Below are 17,270 nucleotides of genomic sequence, written 5' to 3' on the forward strand. Positions count from 1 at the left end.
AGGACATTTTTTTAGATAGAGGATTAAACGGGCCTACTATGCGTACGATTGTTTTAGAACATATCTAACACAAAGCTGTGGTTGTATCCTAATGGAACATTGTAACACAAGCTAGAGCAAGCTTGCTGACACGAGTCGATTGGTAACCACGCGGATTAATTCTTGGAGCGTCGAGATAGCCAGCCAGCAGCGAACCTCCATTTCCGTCTGCCCCTGCTGCTGCTGCTCTTCCTCCGCTTCCCGGACGAGGAACAGGGCAGCCATGAACACGCCGGCGAGGAAGAGCTGCATGAGAAGCATGTACGCGACCCGCCCGCCCTTGACAAGCGCCCTGGCGAAGGTGCCGACGCGCGTCGGGTTCTTCGGGCAAGGGCGGCATTCCACGGTGATGCCCACGACGGCGGCGTGCGGGGCCGGTGGCAGCGTAGGAGCGCCTTCTGGGACGACGGCGGGCGGCGTGCCGGCGGTGGTGGACGGGATGCCGATGGCGACGTGTTCCGGTGGCTGCGTAGGAGCACCTCCTGAGACGACGACGGGGCATGTGTCGCCGGTGGCCGGGAGCAAGACCGTGCGAGTTCAGGGGGCTTTTGCAAATATTGAATCCGGAAGCTTAAAAAATCCAAATCAAAGGGGTGTTTTGCAAATATTTGATCCGAACTTTGACAGAAAGACCCCTAAATTGGATCGCTGTCAATAATTGCCATCAAAATCAGAAGGCGTTTTGCAAATATTTCATCCGACATTTGTAAAAAAACTCCAAAATCGGATCGCGATGGATAATCACGATCCAATCAAAGGATATTTTGCAAATATTTTCTGCAATATTTACAAAACAACACCTATGCGCCGGAGCAGCCGGCATTAGGCCATCTCCAGCAGTGTCCCCCATCCCACACTTTACCCCAAAATATAGAAGTTTTGGTCCTATTCACCTCTCCAGCGGATCCCCCAACGTCTCCCCCATTCCTACGGGTGCCCTCCCTCTCCCCCATTCCTACGGGTGCCCTCCCTCTCCCCCATCCGCGGCTGCCCAATCCCGTAGCGACACGCGGCAGTGGGCCCCGCTTGCCGTTGGAGCCAGCCGAGGACGAGGACGATGACGCGGTACGGCGCGCGGAGGAGCTCGGGGAGGAGGCGGTACACGGCGAGGTCGCTGGATCTGGAGCGAGGTCGGCGAGGACGAGGGGCGCGTCGGGGTGGCCGAGGTCGAGCGAGTGCCGGGTCCGGCCGCGGCTGCTGTTGCTGCTGCTCGTCGGAGGAGGAAGAGGACGCGGGCCACGGAGCCGCGGCTGCTGCTGATGCTGCTCGTCGGAGGAGGAAGAGGACGCAGGCCACGAAGCTACGGCTGCTGCTGCTACTGCTCATCGTCGGAGGAGGACGACGCGGACCGGCGCCGCGGAGCTGCTGCTGCTGCTACTACTCGTCAGGGTGGCGGTGCTCGTCGGGGTGGCGGGAGAGCAACAGATGGGGGAGGGATGCGAGCGCCTGCTGGAGACCCTCTAGTGGACGGGGGAGACATGAGGTGGGTCCCACGCCCTTTTCCCTTAAAATGGACAGCCGTAATGGTAACACTACTGGAGATGGCCTTAGCCTGTGCCGCCGCCACCGACCTCGGCTCTGCTAGCCTCGTGTGCGTGCGCCTTGCGCGAGCCTCCGCCGACATCCGCTCGCCTACGCGTAGACGTTCCCCTCCGGCTCCTTGCGCGCGCCGCGTGCAGCCCAAGCTCCTCCGGAAATGCTGCCATCCTATGTATCACCGATACGCGATACGGGTACGGCGATACGTGAGTTTAAAAAACGACAGAGTAGTAATATAGAGAGAGTATCGGAGTATTAAGGTATCGAACTTCGGATACGGATATGGCTGGATTAGCGAGGTATCGGTGATTTATAGCTGCCATCTCCGGCGCGGCGTCGGAGCGAAGAAAGACGCGTACCCTGCAGCCCTGAGATAGCAACGGGCGACGGCCTTCTATATACAGGTCGACGAGGCTGTCGTCCCGCCTAGCTTTTTGCTCCGGCAGACACTGTAGCGTGGGCGGCGCACGTCTGACGGCAGAGCAGACCTGGCGGGCCTGGGCGGTCAGCCTCCGCTCGGCGACGGACACGCGCAGAGGCTCAGCAACCGCGCGCTCCGGCCGCAGCGCAGGATGGCTTGCCCGGACGCCCTGGTCGCAGAGGCGTGGACGCCGTGGAGAATTCTCGCCACCCGCCCGCGGAGGAGCGGCGAGGCTTGGGTGAGGCGACAACGCGTCAGGGGTAAAACTGTCCGCTTACATGATCTGGAAGAGAAAAGAAAAGGAACGAAAAAGGAGTAGAAACAAAGAATTCGCATGCCTCAGTGTTAAATTTTAAAAGGCTTAAAAACTGAGTGTCAAATAATGAAAGATGTGCCAATTTGAGACTCAAATACTAAAATTTCTCACCTACAAGGCACTAATCAGCATGACACGAGTGACACACAGGACACAGCTCAGGAACAAACAGCTCAGGACACAGCTCAGCTGAGGCCGTGCAGAAAGGGGAAGAGCAGCTCATGAGGTGCCAGCAAACTACACACCGATTCTGAGACAGGTATCCTTTCAAAAAAAATTCTGAGACAGGTGATTTTTTTAGGGAATTGGAGACACGAGACATGTGTTGCAAGAGTGCTTGTTGTGGGCTTCAGATTGCGAAAGGTTCCAGTTCTTGCATTTTCAATCACAAAACGATTACCAGATTCAGAATCCACTGATACTGTAAGGTTGGAACACAGGTCGAAACACACGGACAGCACATCGTCAACCTGGTCACCTTACAGATCACACGACACGAAAAGGAAATACCATTTTTCCAAACAGGCAAAACTTAATCGTTTCACAGAACACTGAAATTCAATCCGCGCTCCCAACACAAGCACCAAAAGAGTCGCTACAAGTATTCATGAACCCAAACAGCTCACCATCTATCCTAGAGATATAAACATATCCTCCAGCGAAACACGGCACAAAGGTTCGTGTACACAAGACAGTGGCAGACCTAGGGATAGATTAGAGCCCGGGCAACTTCTTCCTATAACCAGCTCAAGTGCATTACAAACACAGACGATCAAGTTTGAATACCTAGCTCCCATTGTAACATCGACATCGGAGCCTGGGCCGGTGCCCAGGGTCGCCGGGCCCTGGGTCCGCCGATGAAACAAGACACAGCCTAGGCCAATACGATGCGCCTCGACATGGGGCTTATTTCTTCTTCGACACACCAACAGTCTTTCCACGCCTTCCGGCGGTCTTGGTGTGCTGGCCACGGACACGCAGGCCTAGTAGTGACACGGCCCATGCTGGTTCCTGGATAGCAAAAGGGTTTTGTTACAGGACAATCATCATATAATGAAAGATGCAACAGAGCTGAGGTATATAAATCACAAATGAGCATATTCGGTGCAAAGAGCAGCTGGAAATATCAAACACAAATGTATTAATAGGCTATCATCACAATTACACTAACTAGGTACATTATTAATCGCATTATCAGCAACTAATGTAGAACAAAAATGCAGCTAGTATTTCTGACAATGCAGTGATGACAAATCTGTGTGAAGCAACATACAGTTAGATGGGCCAAGAGGCTGACCTGATCTTCTTCAGCCTCTCAAGGTCATGTCGAGGGCGTTGGGAACAACCTAGGAGAACCTACCATCCTTGTAGGCCTTCTTCCTGTTGAGGAACCAGTCAGGGACCTTGAATTGGCAGGGGTTGGCAACCACAGTCATGAGGTGCTCAAGTTCATCTGGGGACAGCTCACCAGCCCTGCACAAAAATATAACTGTCAAAACTGAACTTCATGCAATGGGCATTTAGCTATAATAACATAGACTAAGAATAACAACTATTGGTGTAGTAAGTTTGGCACATCGAAAAATTAGTGGGGAAGTGGTGCAATACTGTAATACATCCATCTCAGCTTAGCGTGAGCATGTGATGCTCCGCGATGTGTAACCAAATCCTATTTTCTTCTTCTTAATACAAAGAAGCGCAGCTCTCCTGTGTTTTCGAGAAAAAAAAATACATCCATCTCTTCCCAAAACATGAGCAAACATTGCAAAATGCCAAGGCTTCTGCATTGATTTTGTTTTAGATGGCAGGTGTTCTTTAAAACGTGTTTTTGCAATGGGCTTCACTATACTTTCTCAAGTAGTCAAGTAGCATTGAGAAAAGCTAATCATCAATCGGCATTGAGCTTCAGATGACCACCACTAGTGAACTAAAAAAACAATGCTGCCAAGTATCCATAAAATAGCAATTGCGCCAACCATGTGAGTGAGGTAGGCGACCAGGAGCAGAGTCTGAAACTGAAGGAGGAGCACCAACCCACTAGCTAAAGCAATCCGCTTCTGGTTGCAAGTACCACCGATCTGAAAGAACTTAGGCCGCTTCTCTTAAATGTTCAAGGCACAAATGTGTACAATGATGTAATGGTTTCTAGAAAACGCTTATTTCACTCCCATCTCGACATGATTACAGTACATTACATAACCTTCAGTTAGTGTGATGGTTCTAGATTTTGAATTATCTAACATACAGTGCTAATTCCACACAGTATCTTATAGTAAGTTCAATGAAACTTTGATAATTTCCGGAATTATCCATAAGTACGTGTAAAAGTGCAACAACACTTGGGATTAAGACATCCAGGAGACCAGGACATAGTCATGCTGACCTATGTGCTTAAAGTTCTTTGATCTTGTGAGTGTGATTTCCATCTACCTGAAGGAGATCATATAGCCTGAAAGATCGTAAACTAATCAAGAGAACTATGAGATTTGCCGCAACTGAAGTCTATTGGCAGGAAGCCGTCATAGTGGTTAAGGGTAGTTAGGAGTGAAATGGAATTTATAATTAGTACGCCTTCGCAAAATCTTGATGTCGTTAACTGTTACTCCTATTTGGGAAGCCGAGTGGTTAGTGGTATCTAGTTTTTAATCCAAGCACCAAATCCATGTAAAATTCCTTCAGCTTCGTTCCTAGCTCCATGGTCAGGCAATTTAAGTGGTGATTCTTTAACTCTATTTCTCTTTCACATCATTCCTAATCCTTATTAGCCTAATTACATGATACAAGATGTCATTATCGGTGTAAATGCAATGCAGATGGAAGGAAAGAAAAAGAAAGAAAGAGCTGACGTACCCGTACCTTGCTGTTCGTGCTCCCAGGCTCCAAAAATTGAGCCCAAATCTTGACAGCAGATTCGCTCCCCGCCTGCATTTCATCGTCCTGGACCCGATGCGCAGCCATCTTCTCCCTGCAGCTGCTCATGATCTCGTGCAGCATCGTCCGGCGTGTGCTGCATCATCTGTATCCTCACCACGAAGACCTCCTGCGTGCAGGCGCCAGCGTCCTCCTGCTGCAACTTGGGCGCCGCACCCTCCGGTTCCGGTCGCGGTTCGCTTTCCGAGCACTTGGGACGCGCCCTCGCCGTGCTCCCAGCGCAGCAGCTGCAGCCGGCTTGTCAGCGGCCCCAGCGACGCTTCGTCCCTTTCCAGCTCGTCCAGCCTCCCTGCAAAACCCGCCAGCTATGAAGCACCGATACTGCACCGAACCACAGTATCAGTATCTCGATACGTATCCGATACTTCGATACACCGATACTCCTCCGATACCGTATCGGTAAAGTATCAGAAAATAAGGGCAGAAAAATAAATAAAATTAATCCCGATACTTATTCGATACACTTTGATACCTCTTCGATACTTTATGGCCCATAACCACTCATTTTGCAGCCCGTAGACTCAACAGCCATGCAGCTAAATGTTACTTGCTATTTCATATTATTAGTTATTTCTCTTTAGAACTTTATTGCAAGAACAAAATACTATGCTGTCTAGAATGTGTTATTGAACCATGCTTTCTTTAATTATCTTTATTTTTATTTTTATTTTTATTTTTTATATTTTGGAGTATCGGAGTATCCTTATTTTTCGTAGCTGCCGTATCGCTGTATCGGAGTATCAGTATCGGAGTATCAGTATCCAGTATCCGTGCATCGTAGCCCGCCAGCCATGCCGCCGCCGCCGTCGCCGCCTCCGCGGCGAGTCCGCCGAGGCCGTGCACCGCGTTCAGGGTGAGGAGGCGGGACGGAGGAGGGGAGGTAGACGCCTCCTCGATCTCCGCGCGGTGGCGCTTGAGAAGCGAGCTGTCGGAGTCAGGGAGGCTTTTGTAAATATTGGATCCGAAAGTTTTTAAAAAGACCCCTAAATCGGATCGCGATCAATAATCGCGATCAGGGGTTATTTTGCAAATACTTAATTTTGTATTTACAAAAACACCTCTAAATTAAAAAACACCCCTAAATCGGATCGCGATCCATAATCACGATCCAAATAAGGAAGCTTTTTATAAATAATACATCAATAATTTTACAAAATAACCCTTAAATCGGATCGCGGCTATTAATCGCGATCCAAACCGGGGGCTTTTCCAAAATAGTCCGGGGCGACGCCGGAGCAGCCGGCACAAGCCAGCGCCGCCGCCGGCGACCTCTGCTATGCTGGCCCCTTGCCGCCGTGAGCCTCCGCCGACGTCCGCTCGCCCACGCCTATCCGTCCCCGTCCGGCTCCTGCGCTCGGTGCTCACGGCCCGAGCTTTGCTTGGAGATGCTGCCGGCGCCCGGCGGCGCGGAGGGAGCTGCGCACCCTGCAGCCCTGATGGCGACGGATCTTCTGCATACAGGTCATGGAGGTGGCTTTCCAGTCCAGATTTTGCTCCGGCAGCCATGTAGCAGTGGGCTGCGTGGACTAGAGTCATCTGGCGGCAGAGGGAGCCGAGCAGAGCAGACACTCCGGCCGCCGTCACGCGTGATGGCCTCGTCGGAGAGGCCTGGACGCCGCCCGCGGAGGAGCGCCGCGGAGCGGCGAGGCTCGGGCTAGAATAGCTCAGGGAAGAACAGCACGAAGACGAAGCTCAGGCCGTGCAGAAAGGGAAAGTCAAGTTCAGACGTTCAGGTCGTGATGGCGCGAGCCCGAGTCGGCGAGTCGTCCACTCGATTGGCCGGCCCGTCGGCCCCCGGTGCGGCGCTGCGTCCGGCGGAGCTTGTGGAGGCCACTGAATGGAATCCATCTCCTAGTCGAGCGAGCCGCTAGCAGCACGTCGCGGTACGACCTGGCACCTCAATCAGATTCAGTCACGTCGCGCGGCAGCGCAGCCTGGCGTCCGGGCGGACGGCACGTCACGCGCCGTCCCGCCCGCGGCCGCGGCTGCCTGACCCTGACTTGCCTCCGCCCTGCCCCCTGAGGGTGACGACGCCGTGACCGTGAGGGGACGCGACGAGGCGAGGCGGCATCATCACGGCCTACCGCTTAGCCCCGACCCCGAGCGCGCGGGGACGGACGTCACGCACTCCGGCCTCTTCCCCGGACCCCGCGCCGCCGCGCGTGCTTCCAGCTTCCTGCCCGTCTCGTGCGTGCGGGCGTAGGCGCGTAGCCAGAATCCGAGCGAAGCGTATGTGTGCGGATTCAGCAACCCAACAAAAGAATTGAACGATCAGACGAACCAAGCGGCCGGGCTAAGATTGTGGAATGGGATTGTGAGCTAAGATTATACTACTATGGTGTAAAACCTCACCAATTTTGGCTTTTGGGTGGTGATATCATCAGTGGCTGTTTCCCTGGCCTGCTGGAAGTGAGGTGTAACCCATGAGCCTTCAACAGAGATGATGTCAATCATTTCAAATGAGAGAAGATTTTAAATTGGTAGGATGAAATCCTCCTATATGCCGTAATACAATACCAATATTCTATAGCACTCTCTCTGTTGAGAATGCGATGAATACATAAGCTTAGTGCTTAGCGCACGTTGAGATAAAACCGTACCACTAACAGTTCTTATTCCTAAATCCTAGACTTGTAGTCTGAAAAAAGGTGAAGCGTTGTGGAGTTCAAAAACAACTAAAAAGTTAGAGAAATGGCATATTTCACTAACACTAGCAAAAAATATGTAATAATTGTAAAGTTGCTTTTCTGTTGCTTAACTGCCATATAAATCGTGCACTCTTAATTTTGACAACTAATTTGGTAGTAGTTAGCTGTATATGACCGAATATTTTTGGATACCTTCGGTCAAACTAGTCGCGTAGTGTGATAAATACGTAGTGACGTTAAGAAAATTAGGATGTACGACAATTTAATAGGTGGCAAAGAGTTGTGGAACACCCATCGACTTTAAGTTGTAAATTTATCGACATCTAACTTATTAGAACTTAGGTATTCTCTTTCCCGCTCTTCCTTAAGCTTTGACCAAGAATAACATCAAGCTTTTCTGCTCACCAGTAAGGAAAAACAATCTGCCTCTGTCTCTCTCCCTCTCTCTGCATATTTCAGCTGTTGCAACACCTTCATTTTTTGTTATTAAAAAAAAATACCTTTATTTTTGAATTGTGACATACATATGTACGGATTCTTTTTCTCGTTGCGTTTACCATGCCAACTCTATTCAAATATTCAAATCTAAGACTGCCGTGCCGTATAACAAATATTATTCGAACTCGCAAATAGAAAAAGTATGGTCACTGGACTACGCAGTCACCGCCAAAAACATCCTAGCACACCAGGTGCGGAAGACCGGGACCCACCGCTGGCAGAGGCCATGCCAGCGCGTACCCCACCACCCTCCTGGCCCCCTCTTCCAGTCTTCCTTTTGCTTCCATTCCACTACTTGTTCTTCTGTCTGGTTCCACACAGGCCAGCCTCAAGACCAGCGGAGAAGCGCCGCCTCCCTGCCCCCATCATTTTCACCCCTGCGCCTATAAATATCCGCCCGTCCGCTCCCACCGCCTTTCCTCCGGCTCTCCGCCACTTCTTCCGCGAGAGCCCCGCCGCCCTCTGCCCCCGGCTCCGCGTTTGTTTCTCCCCTATTCTCTTCCCCTCCGAGGGGGCGAGCGAGCGAGAGAGAAAACCCACCAGGGCGGGTCTGAGGCTGATCCTGGCGATGTCGCCGCCGACGAACGGCGCCATCTCTCTCGCATACGGGCCGGCGACGGGGGCGGGGGCCCTGCACGACCCACTGCTCCTCCCCTTCGATGACGGCTTCACGGACGAGGACCTCCTCGGCGCCGACGCCGCTCTCCTTGGCGGGGCTGCCGGCGACCAGACCCTCCTGCTGCTGCCCTTGTGCCCCGGGGCAAACGGCTGCGGCGGCAGTGGCTCCGCCTCCGCCGAGGGTTTTGGAGCCCAGGCGGCGCCGACTTCACGTGCCGTCACGACCCCCGTCGCCGCGGCCGACGCCGGATCCTTCTCGCTCGCGCCCCAGCCTGCGCCCGCGCCGGTCTCGTGGGGGGTCGCGACCGCCGCCGCCGCCGGATCCTTCTCGCTCGCGCCCCAGCCTGCTCCCGCGCCGATTTCGTGGGAGGTCGTGACCGCCGACGCCGCGGACGGCGGCTCCCCCGCGCCCGCGCCGCCGTCCCCAGCGCTGCCGCTGGTGCACAACACCGGCAGCCGGACCTCCATCTACCGCGGGGTGACCAGGTACGTGAGCGTGCGCGGTGGTCGCCAGCCGATGCGCTTAGCGCGACTAAGCGTGGTTAGGGAGTGTGATTAACGGATATCACGTGACTAACCGCCGCCGCCGCCCGTGTGGGGCCAGGCACAGGTGGACGGGGCGATACGAGGCGCACCTCTGGGACAACACGTGCAGGAAGGAAGGCCAGAAGCGCAAGGGCCGTCAAGGTAATTAACTCCGTCGTAAACCCAATCCATCCTCTCTTGTGAAAGTGAAAAAATATTTAAGCTTGAGGCGGCGATTTCCGCGGGTGTGGCCGGCTGGCTGGGACCCACGGTGCAGTCACATGGTGTTGTTGGGACGGGGACGGGACGGGGTTCCCCTCGTTCTGCCGTGTGCGGATCTTTTGTGTACGGGGCGAAGAGGATTTCGATGGGACGCCGCCGTTTCAGGAAAGGGGCGAAGTGACGAGCATCTCTGCGTGGCAAAAACCTCCCCTTTTGAGACTTTGACCGTGCAGTACGTAGTGTAGATCACTAGCCACTAGGTAGTCTGGGTGTCTCCTGTGGCTAACGTCCGCTTGATTACGGTTTACCTGTGCTCGAGTTTATCTTGGGATGCTATCTGTTAATCTCCTAGCGTGGTAAGTAACCTACCGTTGTGGGCCATCGAGTACGGGTGTCAATTCAGTTTGCTCGGGTCAGAGATGCAGCAGCGTACCCAGCTTTTGCTTTTTCCACTTTTTTGTTTTTTTGGCTCATGCACCAGGCGTCTATGGCTGGATCGGTTAGTTTCTTTCTTCGACGCCAAGTTTCCCGTTTTGTTTCGGCCTGCCGTACGTCGGCCGGGTTTTGAATTTGCAAATGCCTGGACTCTTGCAAGTTGCAACACTAGCTAGAGCGCCAACAGACCAGGGACGCCTGCCGTGACGTGTTTTTTCAGTTGGTGTTCAGCCGTTCAGGGAGGCTTTGTCCTTGTTAGAATAGGCATGCGCGCACTGGTTAGACGTACATGAGCAGGTTTTCCTGTGGTATTCACCTGCTGTACGGTGGGAGGTTTTTAATCTTTGGATATGAAGGTGTCTGGGCATTTTGTAACGGTAGCTTCTAGCTAGAATGCTGCCAACAGCTCAGCAATGCTGCAGTGACGTTTTTTCCCCCTTTCAGTTAAGGGCTGTTTTCTTGTATGGTTGTTGATCGTCGTCAGGAAAGTTTGTCCCTTCTTGGCTGATAGGCATGTAGAAGTATCTAGCTTGAACATCATGTACTGCAACTGTTCTAGATAGCTTAATAAGACTGTGTGTAATGCTGGTAAGCTAGTTCCTATTGGTGAAAATTTTTGTTTTGGAGATGGATAGAGGACTTGTACATGATTGCTGAATTTCTGTCAACCTAGATGATGGCAACGAGCTCAATTGGTATATACTTGAACTACCGAACCCGGCCCACCACTGCACGTCCGCATTTGGCAGTATTGGCTTCTAGCTGCATATAGGATGCTACAGGCCAGTTGACAGTTCATTTGTGGGTCAGTCTTGGAAAGCACACATTAACACCATGGATGGACTGTGATGTGCTAACCGGAATGTTGGCATTCAACTCAAGAATCTGGTCGGCCATATATCGGTACTATTAGTAATCAGATTTCATGCATCGCAAAAATACACTTGGGCTGTTGGGCAGGCATGCATAACTTTGAGGGAAAGATGGGAACTGTTACAAATTCTGATTATGACTGCAGCAGAAGTAGCGCCATAATTTCACAATGAAGTGCTACACCTGGTTGCTCACTCGCTGTTGCTTGCAGCTGTTGTGTATGGCAGTGAGTTGCAATATGAGTTTAGAGTAGGAATCGAAAACTATACAAAGTACCTCATTAGATTTGATGTGGCTTACCACCACTTTTACTCATGTTGCATAACTACTTGTACTTGGAAATAAGATATGAACAATACAATTTAATCTGATGTCAGACCATGCCTAGTTTGTTTGGGGAAGCCATTCCCCTAGATTTTAAGCCGAATGCCTTTTGTATTATTGTTACCATAATGCAAAGAAAAAGTGGTTTGTGACATTGTAGATGATACATATCTTACATTATCTTGCTCTTATTCAATGCCTACCTGATACAGTTTCTTTCCTTTTCTAAATAAAAGATAAAGTTTCTCATTTGCATTCCATGCATGGATGGTACCAATTTGTCCATTGAATATTTGCTCGACAGATGCTAAGGCTTGTAAAATAAAATTCTTGCAACAAACGAAGGAATAGTTCATACGTTTTCCTTTGCGCAACTGAGTATTTTTCTCTTCTCCTTTGGTTCTAACTAACTGGGCTTTTCATGTCTACTCTGCTTATGTCCATTATCCTGCCGACTATATGTGGATTTTCTGCAGTTTACTTGGGTATGAAGAGTTACCTCCTTCCTTTTATTTTTTAAGTGTATCTTCTCAACATAATGTTATAAGCTGAAAATGCATGTGGTGCAGGTGGCTACGACAAAGAAGATAAAGCTGCTAGGGCATATGATATTGCTGCTCTGAAGTATTGGGGTGCTAATGCTACTACCAACTTCCCTGTAAGTGCTTGCTGTACTTCTCTTTATTTCTGAACACTTAAATCACAAAGGATCAAACATCAGGGTTCAGTTCAGACATGCACATAATAAGACATCCTGGTAGCTATTGTCATGAATATATGCCCTTTGTCCTTCAGGCATGCGTTGAAATCCATCTTACTGCACGTTTTAAACTTTTTTTAAGAAAAATCATTATTTTTTTCCAGGCTGAAAGTCATCAATTTCTTGTTTGTATTCTGAAAATCGCTCAATTGTTTAGTACACTATGAATATACTTCCATGTCCTAGAATTAGGTTCCTACAACAATGTCTTGTTCTGTTTTGAAATCAATTATTCTGGCTGTGAACTGAGAAATGTCTGGTTACAAATTACTTTTTGGTGCAGTTATGTTCTATTCTCCATTTTATGCTGCACGAAGAATTTTGTAGATGTACTCGCATCTTTGCTCGTGATAAATGACTGAAAAAGGAGCTTGTTTTTCTGTTTAGAGAGAAAATTACATCAGAGAGATTGAGGATATGCAGAACATGCGAAGGCAAGATGTTGTAGGTTCACTGAGGAGGTATTTCTGTAACTTCATACTACTGCAACCATAAGATGTTCATGGCTGTTTGTACATGTACGCTTGCAAATTTATGATGTCAATCTTCAGGAATAGCAGTGGGTTTTCTAGAGGTGCATCAATCTACAGGGGAGTAACAAGGTACTTTTCAGTTACAGGAGTTCATCAATTGATCGATGTCTTTGTTGCCGGTGATAATCTGCTTCACTCCCTCGATTTGTTTTGTCAGGCATCACCAACATGGACGCTGGCAGGCAAGGATCGGCCGTGTTGCAGGCAACAAGGACCTGTATCTTGGGACTTTCGGTAAGAGCCTGTAATTCTGACGTCTCCTCGTACCAAGAATATACTGAACGAATTTAGCCTTTCATATCAGAGCCTAGCATGGAAGTACGCTTATGTAGTATATAGGGAGCTATGCTCATATCTTAGCTTGCTTTAAAGATTCTATACATGTTTCATTATGCAATGGTTATTTTTATGAGCTATTGTTCTAGTCATGAATCGTGCCTCATCGGGATTAATATGAATCCTGCTCCTTCCAGCAACCGAAGAAGAGGCTGCAGAGGCGTATGACATCGCGGCACTGAAGTTCAGGGGCGAGAACGCCGTCACCAACTTCGAGCCCAGCCGGTACAACCTGCGAGAAATCGCTCAGCGCGACATCCCCATCCTTAGCCCCGGGAGGAAGCTGGATCAGAAGCCAGCTCCAGAGGCACAAGGCCAGGCCGCTCTCAGCGCTCCTTCATTCTCCCAGTCCCAGCAGTCAAGCAACAGCCTGCGGCCGTACTTCCTCCCCAACCCCCAGCAGCCGCTACCGCCCCAGCCCCCGCTGGCCCAGCCTCTGCCGATCTACAACTACAGCTCCGGGTTTGGGGAGCCCAGCTTCTACTGGCCCTATGGCAACGTGGAGCAGAAGGTGCAGCTTGACAGCAAGCTGGAACTCGTGAACGGCCTCCTGCAGCTGGCTAACTCTGCCGCGAACTGACAGGGTTGTCTGAAGTGCCCGTGTTTTGTGTGGGAGCTGCGAGGAACTGATGGTTTGGTTGCGTGACTTGGAGGGTATATTTTGTGGAACTGATAGCCTCAAGATAGGGTATAACATTCTGTCGTGCCGTTTGTTTCTGTGATTCTGTCCTTTTTGGTGTAGAAAGACATCCAGAACTCCAGACTCCAGTTAAGTTGGCTAAATGCTGTTACCGGTAACAACGATAGGTCTGTGGTCTGTCTCCCCGGAATGGCTTGTACTTACCTCAGAAGTGCTAGGCTATTAATCAATGGGTTCTTTTCGAACATAAGTTTTACTAGCCTAGCTATGAATCTATTCAGTTTTATCTCCGTAGCTATGAATCTATGATGCTCAGCTCAGTGATCTTGGAGAAGTGGGTTCTTCGTATTAATGTTTACTGATACCGATACAGGAGCGGCTTTGTGCCACCTTCCAGCCTCCACTCCAACGGCACATCGCCTGCGTCCCATCCTATGACGTCGCGCGCGCCGGTTGCGGCTGGTCTCATCCTTTGATCGCCGCAAAGTGCAGCGCTCCAAACTGGGCCTCGGCATGCCAGTATGCCACCGTAGAACGCAGCTCGTGCCGACGAAACAGTGCCAGCCCTGACCCGGCTGCCTGACCAGCGATCCAGTTCAGATCACCGCTCGCCGCACCCGAAGTCAGGTTGCCGTCCACGGCGAGCTAGGTAGTTTTGCGGTGCGCCAGTGTGTCCGTACCAGGCAACATTCACACAATCACCATGAGATGTCAACTCAAAGGAAGTGCGGGGGTCTCGTACAAGAAACTGAGCCTGAGCCAGAGCCCAACTAGCATTCGATATTTCGTCAACATCGATTAACATCAAAGTAAACGATGTTTCGAGGGTATTAAGTATTCATGGACAACAAATTTACTGTGTCAAATCACTGAGTTGAAACTCACTCTTTGATAGTACTCACCAGAAATTTATTCTGCTTGGGACAACAAGCACATTGCTGGCAGATGACACAAGAAACTAGTCTCTACTCAACGCAGCAAAATGTGAAATGCCATAATCGTGAAGACTCCCCATCTTTATGCCTTCACTTGAGGAGGAGCATCGCCTTGCAGAGTGGGATCAGATTTGACAGCATCTAGTGTCTTGAAGAACTCCTCAGGAAGCGCAACAGGCCGGTGCTGAGGAACATGCTTAGGAATTGGGGTGTCGTCTTCAATCACCTCGCATTCATAGTCCTCAGGAACACCCCAGGGATCCCATTCTGCCATTCATTGCAATGCAGAATCACATTATAACAAATTGAAGCACAAGTTTTGTATCAGCTGACAATATACGGAAACATATATGCTGGAACTGAAAGCATAGATCGATCGTTATGCAGATAAGCAGCGTTGCAAATACAGCATTAGTACACTTGGCAACCTATAAATTGAACATAAATCTTCCAATCCATGCACTCAACAGAGCTTTTGCAACTAAAAAAGTTTGTTTCTCAAATATCACACTGATATAAATTTAAAGTTCTGCAGCTCTATGGACAAAACATATATGAATAGATTTGCATTCTTGCTAGTAAGCTAAAACAGTAAAACCAGATTAAGAAATAAGAACAAAGGGCACATATATTATTTGGGATTTATTTCAGTTATACTCTATAACTCAGAAACAGACAGACTAATTAAACACATCAAATTTTCTTCCCACATTTTTCACAAAAGATAAAATGGCACACTGACACTTCCATCAGAACTAACACAAAATAAGAGGTTAAATGCTGCACAATCAACTTAGTGGTATACTACAAAGGATACAGTGTGATAGAAATACTAATACATTAGTCCGATGCACTGCTCCTGATGGGAGGAAACAGGCATTATAAGTGGCCATTTCCTGATTTCCAGGTGCAGCATGCACCATGAGACTAGAACCACACATGACATCCATAAACACTCCAGTCACCAGTAGTATTTTCAAGTGCCAATCAGTCCATAATAAAGCTCACTCTCATTTTGTGTAGACACTAAATGAACATTACATGGAGACTTCTTGGGGACATAAGGCAACCCTCACACCTACCTTTCATCTATCTACAATTCCAATGACTATCCAAAAAATTCCAATACTACCACTAACTATTATCAAACGATAGCATTTGTCCTAGATGAGCTAACCATGCATTAATCGCTATTATATTGTATTATTGATGTCCCCAAATCAGTGAAGCCACCTATCACGCAGGCAAAACTTATTGAACCAAATACATCAATTACCCTAACTGCTGGCTACGGATCAGTAAATCATAAAAGGGGAATCAAGTGTGGAGATAACGAGGGCGGCGGTAAGGTAGACAAGAATTACATACCAACCATTTTGGCGATGAGCTTGAGCTCGTCCTCGGCCTCCTCGATGAGCTCCTCGACCTGCCCGCATCCGATTCGGTCCTCGATGCGCTTCCAGTCGTCCTCCTCCTGGCAGATCTGGAGGCGGTGGTTGGTGAAGGACTCGACGGCCTTGCGGTAGCCCTCGTCCTTGGGGACGGCCTCGATCTCCTTGAGCGTGCGCGTGTAGAGGCCGATGAGCACCTCCCGCGCGTTGGGCACCACATCGAGGCCCACGATCCCCGTCGTCTCCTTGACGGCGCGCGCCGCACGCAGCGCCGCCAGGCCGCCCCCGCCGGTCAGGATCCGCCGCAGGAACATCTCGCCGTCGTCGCTTTGCGAGTGGTGGTGGTAGGGGGCGTCTCTCTGATGAGGTGCGGGGGCGAGACTCCCTCGAGGGAGGCTGCACTGCTGGGTTGGGGCGAGTTGGTGTGGTCGTATGGGCCGGACTCCCTGCTGAGTGGGCCTCCATGTTTTGCGGAATGGGCCTTCGTCGCAAAGAAGCGATGACTTTTAAAAAAAAGATAAAAAAATTGGGAAAAGGGGTGCCGGTGGGGAATATTTTGGAAAATGGTACCTCCCGCCCGCTGATCGGGCAGGAGGCGACCTCCCGCCCACACAGCGGGCGGGAGGTTCCCCGAGGGACTCTTCGCGAATTTCTTATTTGCGAAGAGGTCCCTGTGGGGCCCTGCAGGGGCATCCCGCCCAACCATAGGGCGGGTTGTTGTCCTGAGGGGCATCCCGCCCTTTGGTCGGGCGGGAGGGCCCCCCGGCTATATAAGCCCCAACCTGCCCCAAAAATTTCATTTTATCCAGGAAAAATCAGGAAAAAAAGAAAGAGAGAAGAGAAAGAGAGAAGAGGACGCGGCGAAGCCGTGTTCACACGTCGATTTGGAGGTATATTCTCATTCAAGCCGTATAATTACTTGAAAATAACTATAATCTAGAAAATATTTCTTATAGTAGTTATGTTTTAAATAGTTTTTAGTATTTTCATTTGTTTTTAGTATAATTTATATTCTGAATAATTTTGAATTTGTAAAATATAATCTGAGAATTGCTGAAACTTAGTGTCGTCGTTGTGTATTAATATGTAATATAACTAGTTTATTCAACTGTGCGGTATTTTCAGATATGTCTTCCGAGAAGGGTATTTTCAGTATATATTACGGAGAAGGAAATGTGATTTATGGGTCAAATGGGGTAGATTTAAGTGAATTCAACTGTGCAGTCAGAGGAATTATCAGACCGCACGAGAGGACATTTGAATCCCTATGCAACTGGTTAATGAGA

At 49.7% G+C, this 17,270-nt stretch overlaps 2 protein-coding genes and 1 pseudogene across 2 annotated transcripts; 1 reads left to right on the forward strand and 2 right to left on the reverse strand.

Annotated features, from left to right (window-relative positions):
* Nucleotides 1-3,221: 3,221 nt before the first annotated feature.
* On the reverse strand, nucleotides 3,222-3,751 carry LOC112873848 (annotated as a pseudogene).
* A 5,097-nt stretch (nucleotides 3,752-8,848) lies between these two features.
* Nucleotides 8,849-13,745, forward strand: LOC112873849 (AP2-like ethylene-responsive transcription factor AIL7). The gene is made up of 8 exons (XM_025936926.1): nucleotides 8,849-9,496; nucleotides 9,615-9,697; nucleotides 11,866-11,874; nucleotides 11,959-12,047; nucleotides 12,537-12,610; nucleotides 12,701-12,751; nucleotides 12,840-12,916; nucleotides 13,156-13,745. Exons 1-8 carry the CDS (start codon nucleotides 8,961-8,963, stop codon nucleotides 13,596-13,598), a joined length of 1,362 nt encoding a protein of 453 aa, XP_025792711.1. The 5' UTR covers nucleotides 8,849-8,960; the 3' UTR covers nucleotides 13,599-13,745.
* Nucleotides 13,746-14,407: 662 nt separating this feature from the next.
* Nucleotides 14,408-16,375, reverse strand: LOC112875494 (probable NADH dehydrogenase [ubiquinone] 1 alpha subcomplex subunit 5, mitochondrial). Its single transcript, XM_025939368.1, has 2 exons — nucleotides 15,962-16,375; nucleotides 14,408-14,860 (listed from the first exon to the last, which is right to left on the reverse strand). Exons 1-2 carry the CDS (start codon nucleotides 16,296-16,298, stop codon nucleotides 14,676-14,678), a joined length of 522 nt encoding a protein of 173 aa, XP_025795153.1. The 5' UTR covers nucleotides 16,299-16,375; the 3' UTR covers nucleotides 14,408-14,675.
* Between the last annotated feature and the right edge of the window lie 895 nt (nucleotides 16,376-17,270).

The sequence above is a fragment of the Panicum hallii genome, chromosome 9, assembly GCF_002211085.1.
Source record: "Panicum hallii strain FIL2 chromosome 9, PHallii_v3.1, whole genome shotgun sequence".
Taxonomy (NCBI): domain Eukaryota; kingdom Viridiplantae; phylum Streptophyta; class Magnoliopsida; order Poales; family Poaceae; genus Panicum; species Panicum hallii.

Coding starts and splice junctions, on each gene's coding strand:
- LOC112873849 (XM_025936926.1), top strand. CDS start 8,961: ATGTCGCCGCCGACGAACGGCGCCATCTCTCTCGCATACGGGCCGGCG. Junction 12,048..12,536: donor ATGCTACTACCAACTTCCCT/GTAAGTGCTTGC, acceptor TTTTCTGTTTAG/AGAGAAAATTACATCAGAGA. Junction 12,611..12,700: donor GTTGTAGGTTCACTGAGGAG/GTATTTCTGTAA, acceptor GTCAATCTTCAG/GAATAGCAGTGGGTTTTCTA.
- LOC112875494 (XM_025939368.1), bottom strand. CDS start 16,298: ATGTTCCTGCGGCGGATCCTGACCGGCGGGGGCGGCCTGGCGGCGCTG. Junction 14,861..15,961: donor GCTCATCGCCAAAATGGTTG/GTATGTAATTCT, acceptor AATGAATGGCAG/AATGGGATCCCTGGGGTGTT.